This window comes from Staurois parvus, unplaced genomic scaffold (assembly GCF_062004578.1).
Source record: "Staurois parvus isolate SC_StPar_1 unplaced genomic scaffold, SC_StPar_1.0 ptg000003l, whole genome shotgun sequence".
NCBI lineage: Eukaryota > Metazoa > Chordata > Amphibia > Anura > Ranidae > Staurois > Staurois parvus.
Genome location: NW_028317799.1, coordinates 4,652,428 through 4,667,794, shown reverse-complemented (window position 1 = coordinate 4,667,794; position 15,367 = coordinate 4,652,428). Strand labels below are relative to the sequence as shown.

The 15,367-nt window shown below is 49.9% G+C and overlaps 1 protein-coding gene across 1 annotated transcript in view; it reads left to right on the top strand.

Moving 5' to 3' along the window:
* The first annotated feature begins 8,571 nt into the window (after positions 1 to 8,571).
* TIMP2 (TIMP metallopeptidase inhibitor 2) overlaps positions 8,572 to 15,367 on the top strand; it is a 66,879-nt gene continuing 60,083 nt past the window's right edge. Inside the window, exon 1 of the mRNA XM_089672080.1 lies at positions 8,572 to 8,870. Coding sequence (XP_089528206.1) covers positions 8,735 to 8,870 — 136 coding nt within the window. The 5' untranslated portion in view covers positions 8,572 to 8,734. The remainder of the gene's footprint in view (positions 8,871 to 15,367) is intronic.

Genomic DNA, 15,367 nt, shown 5'->3' with positions numbered 1-15,367 from the left:
AGCAGGCGGGACTGCGAGGATAATTGTTGCCACACTCATTGCCTACGCATGCACCCAGCTGCTGCCTTTGCAGCATGAGGGGAAGATGATACCTGGAGGTTTTACCACCCCCCAGCCGCTAGTATAAACAAGCCCTTGAAGTGAAACCAAAATGGCGGTCCTATACTTCTACCTGTCATGTGTGAGAATACCTGTGTGTCCCGCCATCAGCATTTAATGTGTGTCCTAACTGCTTGTATGTTTACAAATGTGTGTGGAAAGTAGGGCCCTCTTCTTCTTTCTTCCTTCTTCCTCCTCCCTTCTTCCTCCTTTCTTCTTTCTTCTTCCTCCTCCCTTCTTCCTCCTTTCTTCTTCCTCCTCCCTTCTTCCTCCTCCCTTCTTCCTTCTTCCTCCTTTCTTCTTCCTTCTTCCTCCTTTCTTCTTCCTTCTTCCTCCTTTCTTCTTCCTCCTTTCTTCTTCCTTCTTCCTCCTCCCTTCTTCCTCCTTTCTTCTTCCTCCTCCCTTCTTCCTCCTTTCTTCCTCCTCCTTTCTTCTTCTTCCTCCTTTCTTCTTCTTCCTCCTCCCTTCTTCCTCCTTTCTTCTTCCTTCTTCCTCCTCCCTTCTTCCTCCTTTCTTCTTCCTTCTTCCTCCTCCCTTCTTCCTCCTTTCTTCTTCCTTCTTCCTCCTCCCTTCTTCCTCCTTTCTTCTTCCTTCTTCCTCCTCCCTTCTTCCTCCTTTCTTCTTCCTTCTTCCTCCTCCCTTCTTCCTCCTTTCTTCTTTCTTCTTCCTTCTTCCTCCTCCCTTCTTCCTCCTTTCTTCTTTCTGCTTCCTTCTTCCTCCTCCTTTCTTCTTCCTCCTTCCTCCTCCCTTCTTCCTCCTCCCTTCTTCCTCCTCCCTTCTTCCTCCTCCCTTCTTCCTTCTTTCTTCTTCCTTCTTTCTTCTTCCTTCTTCCTCCTCCCTTCTTCCTTCTTTCTTCTTCCTTCTTCCTTCTTCCTCCTCCCTTCTTCCTTCTTTCTTCTTCCTTCCTTCTTTCTCCTTTCTTCTTCCTCCTCCCTTCTTCCTCCTTTCTTCTTCCTCCTCCCTTCTTCCTCCTTTCTTCTTCCTTCTTCCTCCTCCCTTCTTTCTTCTTCCTCCTCCCTTCTTTCTTCTTCCTCCTCCCTTCTTCCTCCTTTCTGCTTCCTCCTCCCTTCTTCCTCCTTTCTTCTTTCTGCTTCCTCCTCCCTTCTTCCTCCTTTCTGCTTCCTTCTTCCTCCTCCCTTCTTCCTCCTTTCTTCTTTCTGCTTCCTTCTTCCTCCTCCCTTCCTCCTTTCTTCTCTTTTTTTTTTTTTTTATTTTAATACAATTTTTTACTTTAAGGTTGGACTATAGGCAAAATAAAACTGCCATCTATGATGCGGCCTGTCACTGGCATTAACCCCTGGTTCACATCTATGCGGCTGTGTGGGCCGCGTTTTGCTTGGGCACGAGATCCCATTCATTTGAATGGATTCCCATGCCCCAGGACACACAGGGAAGAAGTCCCTGCACTTCTTTGGAAAACGCAGCCCGCACTGGAACCTCGGGCCCCAGTACTGTTGCGTTTTCCAGTGCGGGTGGCGTGCCATTAGAATTAATGTCCCCCGCCCGCGGGTCCGCATTTCTCTGTACGGGTGGTGCGGCGGCACAAATTTTCGTGCGAATCTGCAGCGGTACCACCCACACAGATGTGAATGTAGGGTAACACAGAAGTCTTTGTTTTTCTGCATCCCCTTCTGTATCATTATTTTTTTCGTTAGTGATCCTGCCAGTAAGTCTGTCGTTTTTCGACTTCCTGTAATAGGCCAAGCTGTCCAGCAAACGTGGCAGTTAGATGGTTAAGACAAACCATTTACCACTGACGGGCTGCTTACAATGGTCAGCTTTTATCTATTTATGGAAGGCAGCTGTAACTGCTTAAAGAGTTACTCCACTTTTGTCCAGGAAAAAAAAAACTCCTTTGGGTGATCTATGTACATTGCAGGAATTTTAACAAACTTTGTTGCAGAATCCTACCTTTTTGTTATTCTGAAGAAATAGCTGTGTGTCTGCATCCATGTGCAGAGTGAATTCGGAGTGGTTTTATAATTATCAATCAGCTGCTGCACCTGCAGGGCTCTAAGGAGGAAAGTGGCAGGGTCTGCATCCCTTTAGACGTGATTTCCCTTTTGGGTTTTTGATGCATTCCAGTGCGGTTTTTTTTCTGCGTTGAACTTCATTTTTCCCCCTTTGTTTCTTCAAGGAAATTTAAACCCACCCAAAAGTGTCAGATTTAGGGGAGACGATGGTTTTAAAGTATACTTCCACTTGTGCAGCTCAATCGGGTTAACATGTACTTTATATTTGTTCCGTGTTCTCGTTCACATAGCATACCTTAACCTCCCTGGCGGTATTCCCCGGTGTAGCTCGGGGTAAAGTTTCAGTACCACAAGCGGTAACCCTGAGCTACACTCGGGAATACCTTGAGGCACTGCTCTAGGATCTCTTCTGCACTTACCTTGTCCTGCGCTCCCGTGATGCCCCCCCTGCAGTGTCCCCGGCAATGTCCTCCAGCCGATGCTGGCATCTGTCTTCCGGGTTCCGGTCCCTGCGACGTCGGGACGTACGGGGATGGAACCGGCGGGAAATTCAAAAATGTGAGAAAGTGACATATTCTGCTGTGCAGAGCCATACAAATCAGTGTGTAGGAGCTGACAGTGGAGAGATCTGTATTGTTTACGTACAGGTCTCTCCCCTTTTTTTTTTTAATCCCTGGAGATTGCCGGGTGCCGGTGGAGAATCACCAGCCGGGAACCGGTGATTGACCGCCAAGGCCGTAAATGGCAGTGCTGGTAGGGTGCACGCTGCCCCTACCCGGAACTGCAAAATCATGTGTATATATACGTGATTTTGCGCACTCCTGCAATATCACATTCAAAGTGATTTAGGGCATGCTTCTAATGAGACCACGGATGGTGTCCTGGGGGATTTCCTCCCAAACCTGGACCAGGGCATCATGGAGCTCCTGGACAGTCTGGGGTGCAACCTGGCGGCATCAGATGGACCAAAACATGATATCCCAGAGGAGTTGTATTGGATTTAGGTCAGGCGAGCGTGGGGGCCATTCAGTGGTATCAATTCCTTCATCCTCCAGGAACTGCCTGCATACTCTCCCCACATGAGGCCGGGCATTGTCTGCACCAGGAGGACCCAGGACCCACCGCACCAGTGTAGGGTCTGACAATGGGTCCAAGGATTTCATCCCGATACCTAATGGCAGGGTGCCACTGTCTAGCCTGTAGAGGTCTGTGTGTCCCTCCATGGATATGCCTCCCCAGACCATCACTGACCCACCACCAAAACAGTCATTCTGAACGATGTTACAGGCAGCAGAATGTTCTCCACGGCTTCTCCAGACCCTTTCACGTCTGTCACATGTGCTCAGGGTGAACCTGCTCTCATCTGTGAAAAGCACAGGGTGCCAGTGGTGGACCTGCCAATTCTGCTGTTCAATGGCAAATGCCAATCCAGCTCTATGGTGGCGGGCAGTGAGCACAGGGCCCACTAGAGGACGTCGGGCCCTCAGGCCACCCTCATGAAGTCTGTTTCTGATTGTTTGGTCAGAGACATTCACACCAGTGGCCTGCTGGAGGTCATTTTGTAGGGCTCTGGCAGTGCTCATCCTGTTCCTCCTTGCACAAAGGAGCAGATACCGGTCCTGCTGATGGGTTAAGGACCTTCTACGGCCCTGTCCAGCTCTCCTAGAGTAACTGCCTGTCTCCTGGAATCTCCTCCATGCTCTTGAGACTGTGCTGGGAGACACAGTAAACCTTCTGGCAATGGCACGTATTGATATGCCATCCTGGAGGAGTTGGACTGCCTGTGCAACCTCTGTAGGGTCCAGGTATCGCCTTGTGCTACCAGTAGTGACACTGACCCTAGCCAAATGCAAAACTAGTAAAAAACAGTCAGAAAAGATGAGTAGGGAAAAGAATGTCAGTGGCCTCCTCCTGTAAAACCATTCCTGTTTTGGGGGTCGTCTCATTATTGCCCATCTAGTGCACCTGTTGTTAATTTTCAATAACACCAAAGCAGCTGAAACTGATTAACAACCCCCTCTGGTACTTACCTGACCAGATTAATATCCCAGGAGTTTCATTGACTTGATACTATACTCTGAAAAGTGTTCCTTTAATTTTTTTTGAGCAGTGTACATTTTCTTACTGCAAGAAAACATTTGTTCTTACCGCCCCCTCTCTTGCTTCACAGCATTATTGCTAAATTAGACGTGAGCTTCAACTGTTTTTTTTGTTAGTCGATAATGTAATAACTGCTTCATCTTTCCCCAGAATGTGACAGTTCTCAGGGACTGCAGAAACCATCATAGAAAATGTTCTCCCAATTGGTGGTCACTGAAAGGAGAGCCCTTTACATTGGTGGTCAGAGAGAAGAACGCCCCTTAAATTGGTGGTCAGTGGGAAGAATGCTCCTTACATTGGAGGTCAGAGAGAAGAATGCCCCTTACATTGGTGGTTAGAGAGAAGAATGCCCCTTACATTGGTGGTTAGAGAGAAGAATGCCCCTTACAGTGGCAATCAGTGGGAAGAATGCTCCTTACATTGGGGGTCAGAGAGAAGAATGCTCCTTACTAGGGGCGGACTGACCATTTGGGAACTTGGGCACTGCCCGGGGTCAGTAGGGGGCCCCATGAGATGCCCCTGGTACCTTTCAAAGGGTTTTTTGGGTGTGGTTTGAGTGTGGGCGAGGACACGGGCCCCATGATCCCCTATTGCCCGGGGGCCCCATGAGTTGCCAGTCCACCCCTGCTCCTTACATTGGTGGTCAGAGAGAAGAATGCTCCTTACATTGGGGATCAGAGAGAAGAATGTCCCTTACATTGGGGATCAGAGAGAAGAATGTCCCTTACATTGGTGGTCGGTGGGAAGAATGCTCCTTACATTGGTGGTCGGTGGGAAGAATGTCCCTTACATTGGTGGTCGGTGGGAAGAATGCTCCTTACATTGGTGGTCGGTGGGAAGAATGTCCCTTACATTGGTGGTCAGTGGGAAGAATGCTCCTTACATTGGTGGTCAGAGAGAAGAATGCTCCTTACATTGGTGGTCAGAGAGAAGAATGTCCCTTACATTGGTGGTCAGTGGGAAGAATGCTCCTTACATTGGTGGTCAGAGAGAAGAATGCTCCTTACATTGGTGATCGGTGGGAAGAATGTCCCTTACATTGGTGGTCGGTGGGAAGAATGTCCCTTACATTGGTGGTCGGTGGGAAGAATGTTCCTTACATTGGTGGTCGGTGGGAAGAATGCCCCTTACATTGGTGATCAGTGGGAAGAATGTCCCTTACATTGATGGTCAGTGGGAAGAATGTCCCTTACATTGATGGTCAGTGGGAAGAATGCTCCTTACATTGGTGGTCAGTGGGAAGAATGCTCCTTACATTGGTGATCAGTGGGAAGAATGCCCCTTACATTGGTGGTCAGTGGGAAGAATGCCCCTTACATTGGGGGTCAGTGGGAAGAATGTCCCTTACATTGGTGGTCAGTGGAAGGAATGCCCCTTACATTGGGGGTCAGTGGGAAGAATGTCCCTTACATTGGTGGTCGGTGGGAAGAATGCCCCTTACATTGGTGGTCAGTGGGAAGAATGCCCCTTACATTGGGGGTCAGTGGGAAGAATGTCCCTTACATTGGTGGTCAGTGGAAGGAATGCCCCTTACATTGGGGGTCAGTGGGAAGAATGCCCCTTACATTGGTGATCAGAATGCCACCTTTACAGACAACTATAAGAAATGTAGATGTCATGTCTTGGCTCTTCGGTGGCATGGAAGAGCTGTGCAGTCCTAGTTGAGGACGTCTGGTCTTTCCTGCAGCAGCGTATCTGATCTGTTTGTGTCCACAGTCCTGCGATAGACTTTGTTAGAGAGAATCAATTCCACGTTGAAGGTCAGATCTCAGGGACACGCCTAGATTGGACACTTTTCCTGAGCCCACCCAGTGACCACAGACCTTTGTGGCTGCACAGCTGGATGGATCACTAGTTTTCCTTGTAGGTTCTTCTCAGTTCTCATTGTGACTTTTGGCTTTGAGTGCCGATACGTTTGGTGAAAGGACGGTATCCGGCTGACCAGGTGATAGGATGGTTTTTCGGGGTTCAGTCACCTGTGGGGTGTTAAGGGTCGAAGCAGGGGCAGACTGACAACTCATGGGGCCCCCTGGCAATAGGGGACCATGGGGCCCCTGTATCCTTGCCCAAACTCAAAAAAGCCTATGAAAAAGGTAGCAGGGGCATCTCATGGGGCCCCCTACTGACCCCGGGCCCTCGGGCAGTGCCCCTGTTTCCAAATGGTCAGTCCACCCCTGGGTCGAAGTAGAGATAGGGTTGGGATGAGAGTCCAAATATGAAGAGTGGAAGCTGTTATAGCCACAAGGTGGAGCCAAGTCCGTATTAATGGTCACGGGTTTGGCTAGGATGTCCATGAATCTCCTATAGGTGTGATGGTCAGCGACCAGAAACCTTTGTCAAAATTCACAGAAGGAAGGGACTGGGACTGTAGGAATGTGACGATACGAGGACAGCTATGGAGCCCCTACTTTCCAAAACAAGTCACTTCTCCTGTCCTTGTCCGGACTTAGTGCTCAAGTTGTGTCCGTAAAATAAATTGTGGAGATTTCCAGGACAAATGTTTCCCAGAATAAACCTGTAGAACCTGGGACTTTCCCTGGAAGTCAGCTCCTCCCTGCTAGGACCACCGTAAGGGACTGTCATTGCAGGGTGCCTGGTAGGACTGTCATTGCAGGGTATCAGCTAGGGATGCAGAGAATTCAGAGACTATACTAGGACTGCCACAAAGGACTGTTATTGTAGGGTGCCTGGTAGGACTGTCATTGTAGGGTGCCTGGTAGGACTGTCATTGCAGGGTATCAGCTAGGGATGCAGAGAATTCAGAGACTATACTAGGACCAGGGACAGACTGACAACTCATGGGGCCCCCTACTGACCCCGGGCCCTCAGGCAGTGCCCAAGTTTCCAAATGGTCAGTCCGCCCCTGACTAGGACTTCCACAAAGGACTGTCATTGTAGGGTGTCTCCTGGGGCTGTTGTTGCAGAATTTTGGTTAGGACCGCCACAAAGGACTGTTATTGCAAAGTGTCTACTAGAATTAGGACAGTCACAAAGGATGCTCATTTGCAGGGTGCCTCTTAGGACTGTTGCAAAGGACTGTTATTCTAGGATTCATACTAGGACTGCCACAAATGACTGTCGTTGCTAGGTGTCTGCTAGGACTGCCACAAAGGACTGTTATCTCAGAGTGTTTTCTAGGACCTCCACAAAGGACTGTCATTGCAGAATCTACTAGGACAGTCACAAGGGACTGTCATTGTAGGCTCTGTAATGGGACTGCCATTGCAGGTTGTACTAGGACATTCACAAAGGACTGTAATTCTAGGATCTATACAAAGAGTGCCACAAAGGACTGTCATTATAGGGTGTCTGCTAGGACTGCCACAAAGGACTGTCATTATAGGGTGTCTGCTAGGACTGCCACAAAGGACTGTCATTATAGGGTGTCTGCTAGGACTGCAAAAAAGGACTGGGTTTGTCACAAAGGGCTGTCATCACAGAATCTATACTAGGACTGTCACAAAGGAATGCCATTGTAAAGTGTCTATTGGAACTGTTGTTGAAGGGTCTGCTAGGACCACCACTAAGGACTGTCATTGTAGGGTCTATACTAGGACTGTCCCCAAGGACTCTTGTTGTATGGTCTATACTAGGACTGTCCCCAAGGACTCTTGTTGTATGGTCTATACTAGGACTGGCACAAATGACTGTCCTTGCAGGGTCTGTTCTAGGACAGTGCTTGCTCTGGCAATGTCTGGATGGCAGGACCTCATTGCATTTCCCTCATGGCCAGTCCTGTAGGGTCCCCTCCCCATGGCCAGTCCTGTAGGGACCCCTATCCTCCCCATGGCCAGTCCTGTAGGGACCCCTCCCCTCCCCATGGCCGGTCCTGTAGCGACCCCTCCCCTCCCCATGGCCAGTCCTATAGGGACCCCTCATCTCCCCATGGCCAGTCCTATAGGGACCCCTCCCCTCCCCATAGCCAGTCCTATAGGGACCCTTCTCCCTTCCCATGGCCAGTCCTGTAGGGACCCCTCTCCCTTCCATTGACCAGTTCTATAGGGACCCCTCTCCCCTCCCCATGGCCAGTCCTATAGGCACCCCTCTTCCTTCTCATGGCCAGTTCAATAGGGACCCCTCTCCCTTCCTATGGCCAGTCCTATAGGGACCCCTTTCCCTTCCCAATGGCCAGTCCTGTAGGGACCTCTCCCATCCCCATGTCCACTCCTGTAGGGACCCCTCTCCCTTCCCCATGACCAGTCCTATAGGGGACCCCCCCCATGGCCAGTCCTATAGGGGTCCCTCCCCATGGCCAGTCCTGTAGGGACCCCTCTCCTGGGTAGCAGTCCTCACCCTATGTGGGTAAATCTCCCAGAGAAGAGGAAAGTTGCAGCGATCCTCCCCTCCCCCTCCCCGGGATGATGAGTGACAGGCCGGTGTCTGCAGCATCCCCCTCCCCCGTCCCCTCCATCCTCCCGTCACCCAGTACGGAGGGTCGTGGCGGAGAGGCGAGGAGGGGGCGGAGTCTGATCCCCGAGTAGCAGGCGAGGCGTACACAGCACACGGCGCCCGCCCGGGACTCCCAGCTCCGCTCTCCCCGGGATCTACATGCGGCTTTGAGAATGCGGTCGGCCCCGGTCTCCGGCCTCCTGGCCCCCGTGGCCCTTCTACTCCTCCTCTGGTCCTCGGATCGCCTGGCCGACGCCTGTAGCTGCTCCCCCGTCCACCCGCAGCAGGCCTTCTGCAACGCCGACATAGGTGAGGCCGCCGGAGGAGAGATGGGACCGCGGAGCGGGGGGGACACAGCGGGGGCAGTGCGGAGCGGAGGGGGCAGAGCGGGGACAGTGCGGAGCGGAGAGGACAGAGAGGAGGGGACAGTGCGGAGCGGAGAGGACAGAGAGGAGGGGACAGTGCGGAGCGGAGGGGGAAGAGCGGGGACAGTGCGGAGCGGAGAGGACAGAGCGGAGGGGGCAGAGCGGGGACAGTGCGGAGGGGACAGTTGGGAGCGGAGGGGGAAGAGTGGGGACAGTGCGGAGCGGAGAGGACAGTGCAGAGCGGAGAAGAAAGAGCGGGGACAGTGCGGAGCGGAGGGGACAGTGCGGAGGGGACAGTGCGGAGCGGAGGGGGCAGAGCGGGGACAGTGCGGAGGGGACAGAGCGGGGACAGTGCGGAGGGGACAGTGCGGAGCGGAGGGGGAAGAGTGGGGACAGTGCGGAGCGGAGAGGACAGTGCAGAGCGGAGGGGACAGAGCGGGGACAGTGCGGAGCGGAGAGGACAGTGCAGAGCGGAGGGGACAGAGCGGGGACAGCGCGGAGCGTAGAGGACAGAGCGGAGGGGACAGTGCGGAGCGGAGGGGGCAGAGCGGGGACAGTGCAGAGCGGAGGGGACAGCGCGGAGGGGACACATTGGAGGGGACAGTGCGGAGCGGAGGGGACAGTGCGGAGCGGAGAGGACAGAGCGGGAATAGTGAGGACTGGAGGGCAGAGCGGGGACAGTGAGGAGCGGATGGGCCAGAGTGGGAATAGTGCGGAGCGGAGGGTGGGAAGGGGACAGAGCGGGGACAGCGCGGAGCGGAGGGGACAGAGCACAGTGCAGGAGCTAGGCGCGGATCCGCTGCCATCTGGCACATCTGGGCAGGCGCTGGTACTGTAGGTGGTGATGGGGCTCAGGAGTCCTTTTATCGGGTCTATAAACATTTAGGTACTGGGGCCAAATCTTATATTTTACAAATATTCACTTAATGGTTAATATCCTCTTATATCTGAGTCCCTATCAGAGTTTCTCTTTACACAAGGGTCCTCATCAGAGCCCCCTTTACATTAGAGTCCCCATCAGAGCTCGCCTAATATCAGAGTCCCATATTGCATCAGCATCCCCATTAGGGTCCCCTCAGGTTTCCTACCAGAGTCCCCTCTTACATCAGGGTCTCCATCAGAGGCCTCCCTTATATAAGGTTCACCAATAGACCCCCCCTTCCATCAAGATCCCCCTCAGAGCCCCCCTTCCATCAGTATCCCCCATTACATCAGAGCTCCCCCTTAGAACACAGTCCCCATCAAAGTCCCTACTTCCATTAGGTTCCCCATCAGAGTCCCCCATTACATCAGGTTCCCCATTAGAGTCTCCCTTACATTAGGTTCCCCATTAGAGTTCCCAAGTACATCTGGTTCCCTTCAGAGTCCTCCCTTACATCAAATTGCCTGTCAGAGTCTCCCATTACATCAGGTTCCCCATTAGAGTCCCATTACATCAGGTTTCCCATTAGAGTCTCCCTTACATCAGGTTTCCCACTAGAGTCCCATTACATCAGGTTCCCCATTAGAGTCTCCCTTACATCAGGTTCCCCATTAGAGTCTCCCTTACATCAGGTTCCCCATTAGAGTCTCCCTTACATCAGGTTCCCGGTCAGAGTTCCCCATTACATCAGATTCTCGGTAAGAGACCCCCATTACATCAGTTTCCCCGTCAGAGTCCCCCATTACATCAAGTTCCCCATTAGAGTCCCCTCTTCCATCAGGTTCCCCCATCAGAGTCCCCCCTTACATCAGGTTCCCCATCAGATTCCCCCCGTACATCAGGGTCCTCATCAGAGTCCCCCCTTCACTACATAGGGAGTGTTTTATAGTTCAGAGGAGAAGGCCGGAATCATTGTCTGATATCAGTTCAGTATGCAGGATGTCACAAGAACTCCAGAATCCTAGCCGGGTCCCCGGGTATTCTCTGCACACAGAAAGTGTTCTTCATCTCAAAGCTGAGCTTTAGCCATCTGCCTCCACGCTGCTACACCGGTCCCTACAGCCTCTTCTTCTCTATGCTCTGGTGGTCACAGGTCCTCTGAGGTCATCAGGTACAATGCATGGCCCATATCCCTGCACTGGATGTTAGGACATTGAGGAATCATCCATCGCCAATGCACAGGGGAGCGGAGATCAGGTAAGTAAAACTGTGTTTTCCCGTCCGCTAAACTGGGGGTCAACAAACTGGGGGCCAGATACAACTGCAGCTAGAATCAGTGGCATATCCCTGATATAAGGGGGCTGGGATGTAAAGGCTGTACTGATAGGGACACTGATTGGGACTCCAATGTAAGGAAGACTCCGATGGGGACCCTGATGTATGCTGGGATCGGACCTTGATGTAAGGAGGGGACTTTAATTTAAGGGGGGCTCTGATAGGACTCTGATGTAAGGGGAGGTATGATGGGGACCCTAAAGTAAGGGGGGGGGGGCTCTAATGGGGACTCTAATGTAAGGGGGCTCTAATGGGGTTCTTGATGTAAGGGGGGGGGGGGTCTGATCTGGACCATAATGTAAGGGGGCTCAGATGGGGACTCAATCCTCTCTCTCTATCTATCTATCTATCTATCTATCTATCTATCTATCTATCTATCTATCTATCTATTATCTATCTCTCTCTCTCTCATCCATCCATCTATCTATCTATCTATCTATCTATCTATCTATCTATCTATCTATCTATCTATCTATCTCTCTCTATCTATCTATCTATCTATCTATCTATCTATCTATCTATCTATCTATCTCTCTCTATCTATCTATCTATCTATCTATCTATCTATCTATCTATCTATCTATCATCTATCTATTATCTATCTATCTATCTATCTATCTATCTATCTATCTATCTATCTATCTATCATCTATCTATCTATCTATCTATCTATCTATCTATCTATCTATCTATCTCTCTATCTATCTATCTATCTATCTATCTATCTATCTATCTATCTATCTATCTATTATCTATCTATCTATCTATCTATCTATCTATCTATCTATCTATCTATTATCTATCTATCTATCTATCTATCTATCTATCTATCTATCTATCTATCTATCTATCTATCATATTTATGGGTACTCCTGCTGTTGGTAGAACATTGTGTGTGTTGTGTTGTTGCTGATTGTGGCTGGTGATGGGATGGAAGTCCTTGTTCTTGGTGGTTCTGATGAGTACAGTCACCTACAATCGCTCGTCTCCAGTTGTGATGATCTGTAGATTGTAGAAGGATCCGGGGAGTTGGCATGTCTGCTCGGTATGTGCCATGGAGCTGCCAGTTGCCTGTAATAGGGGATGAAATAAACAGGCTGTGTTCAGTGAGCCACAAGCTGGGTTTTGGCTCTGGGGATCATTTTTGAAATTCCGCAGTGTGTATTGGAGTGCGGACCGTCGGTGTTTGTAGAAACATGGAGCTGAGACTTTCTAAAGATTAGGATAATCCCCTTCAATTATTAGGAGCCCAGGAAACGCACAAAACACGAGCAATAAACACGCTTGTCATTTCTTACCAGATTAGACTGACCTGAATTAGAATCTTATGATAATGAATGTTACCGGAACTCTGTGATAGGAATATATACTGCTAAAAAAAAGAAAGGAACCCTTTTATTCAGAGTATAGCATCCAGTCAATGAAACTCCTGGGCAGGGTCGGACTGACCATTTGGAAACTCGGCACTGCCCGAGGGCCCGGGGTCAGTAGGGGGCCCCATGAAATTCCCCTGGTACCTTTTTCATAGGCTTTTTTGAGTTTGGGCAAGGTCACAGAGGCCCTATGATCCCCTATTGCCCGGGGGCCCCATGAGTTGTCAGTCCGCCCCTGCTCCTGGGGTATTGATCTGGTCAGTTAAGTACCAGAGGGGGTTGTTAATCAGTTTCAGCTGCTTTGGTGTTAATGAAATTAACAACAGGTGCACTAGATGGGCAACAATGAGACGACCCCCAAAACAGGAATGGTTTTACAGGTGGAGGCCACTGACATTTTTTTCCCTACTCATCTTTTCTGACTGTTTTTCATTAGTTTTGCATTTGGCTAGAGTCAGTCACTACTGGTAGCATGAGGTGATACCTGGACCCTACAGAGGATGCACAGGCAGTCCAACTCCTCCAGGATGGCATATCAATACATGCCATTGCCAGAAGGTTTGCTGTGTCTCCCAGCACAGTCTCAAGAGCATGGAGGAGATTCCAGGAGACAGGCAGTTACTCTAGGAGAGCTGGACAGGGCCGTAGAAGGTCCTTAATTATTTTTGATGATTATTTATTAAATTATAATTTATGATTTTGTGTTTCAAATTGTATCATACCCGGGATGTTTACTAGACTCTTGTTCGGACAGATTTCAGTGAGTTATTCCTAAGAATTACAGGCCTACAATAAAAAAAAATACATATTTCCATGCAAAAAAAAAAGTACCGCTTTGAGCACAGAAATATGGACATAATTAATAGGGAGGTTAAAATTGCACACGCCTGTGGAATGGCGACAAACTACTGTACTTAAAACTCTTCATAGGCAATGATTTAAAGGCCTTTTACGTGTTACCAATTTATAGATACACAGGAGGTTTGGTGTTAGAATGATTGCTCTCGCTATAATGTTTGTGGCAATACTTCACGTGTGGTGTGGACACCGTTTACATATTTGTATGCAACCTACCAGGGTCGGACTGACAACTCATGGGGCCCCCGGGAAATAAGGGATCATGGGGCCCCTGTGTCCTTGCCCAAACTCAAAAAAGCCTATGAAAAAGGTACCAGGGGCATCTCATGGGGCCCCCTACTGACCCCGGGCCCTCGGGCAGTGCCCGAGTGCACGAGTGGTCAGTCCGCCCCTGCAACCTACATATCCTTTGTAAACAGGTATAAACATTGCTTTGTTTACATTCATGTGTCTGCAGTCCATGAATAGACAGTGATGTGTATGTCTGTACACAAGTCTGTCCTACAAGTCCCTGGTCACATCGGTGCAACTTGTCATGCATTTTGATTTCAAATCACATAACAAGTCGCACCCTATTATCCACAATGGAAGCAGTCATATCAGTGCGATTCCAACTCTGGCAGAGTCGCACCAATTTGGAAAGTACTTTGTGCACCAATTTTTGCAAGTTCAGGTGCGACTTGCATAGACATCTGCATGAAGCCGCACAGATGTCTTCCAAGTCACGCGTGAAGTCGCACTGACATCCGACTTTGAAATAGTGCAAATTCAAGGGAAGTCGCACCGTTTCAAAGCCAGATTTGGTGTGACCAAAGACCATGGGGTTGATTTACTGAAGGCAAATAGATTGTGTACTCTGCAAGTGCAGTTACTCCAGAACTTAGTAAACTTAGTAAATGAGGTGAAGCTTTACTAGCCAATCGCCTGCAAGAAAAATAAAAAAAATGCATTTTTCTTGCACATGATTGGATGATGGAAGTCAGCAGAGATTCTGCCCATTTACTAAGCACTGGAGGAACTGCATTTTGCAAAGTGCACAGTCTATTTGCCTTTAGTAAAACAACCCCTAAAAGAGTAAGGGCTCGTTCACATTTGACTTTATTTCTAACTCCTACCAAACGCCCCTATAGCATTTGAGAGGCATTTGGGAAGCGTTTTTAACGCTCCCAAAACACCCTATGCGCGGTTTTAAGGCGATTGATAGGTGTTTGCCAAGCGTTAAAACTGCACCACAAACTCTTCTTCTTATTATTATACAGGATTTATGGCGCCAACAGTTTGCTCAGCGCTTTACAATATAATGGGAGACAATACAGCAACAATACAGTTCAATACTAGAGGGATAGGAGGGCCCTGATCCTTGGAGCTTACAATCTAGGAGGGAGGGGCTAGTGGTACAAAAGGTAGTAACTGTGGGGGATGGACTGGTAGGAAGAGTAGAAGATTCCATTATTAGCTGAGGGCAGGATAGGCTTCCCTGAAGAGATAGGTTTTCAGAGCTAGCCTAAAAGTGAGCAGAGTAGGCGATAGTCTGATAAATTGGGGTAGAGAGTTCCAGAGGATGGGGGAAGCTCTGGAGAAGTCCTGGAGACGAGCATGCGAGGAAGAGACAAGGGAGCTAGAGAGCAGGAGGTCATGCGAGGAGCGGAGAGGACGGTTTGGGTGATATTTGGAGACAAGATTGGTGATGTAATTTGGGGCAGAGTTATAAATGGCTTTATATGTTATTGGTAATGTTTTGAATTTTATCCGTTGGGCAATGGGAAGCCATAGGAGGGATTGGCAGAGAGGGGTGGAGGACACTGAGTGGAGGCCAGTGGAGGGATTGGCAGAGAGGGCTGGAGGACACTGAGTGGAGGCCAGTGGAGGGATTGGCAGAGAGGGGTGGAGGACACCGAGTGGAGGCCAGTGGAGGGATTGGCAGAGAGGGATAGAGGACACTGAGTGGAGGCCAGTGGAGGGATTGGCAGAGAGGAGTGGAGGCCAGTGGAGGGATTGGCAGAGAGGGGTGGA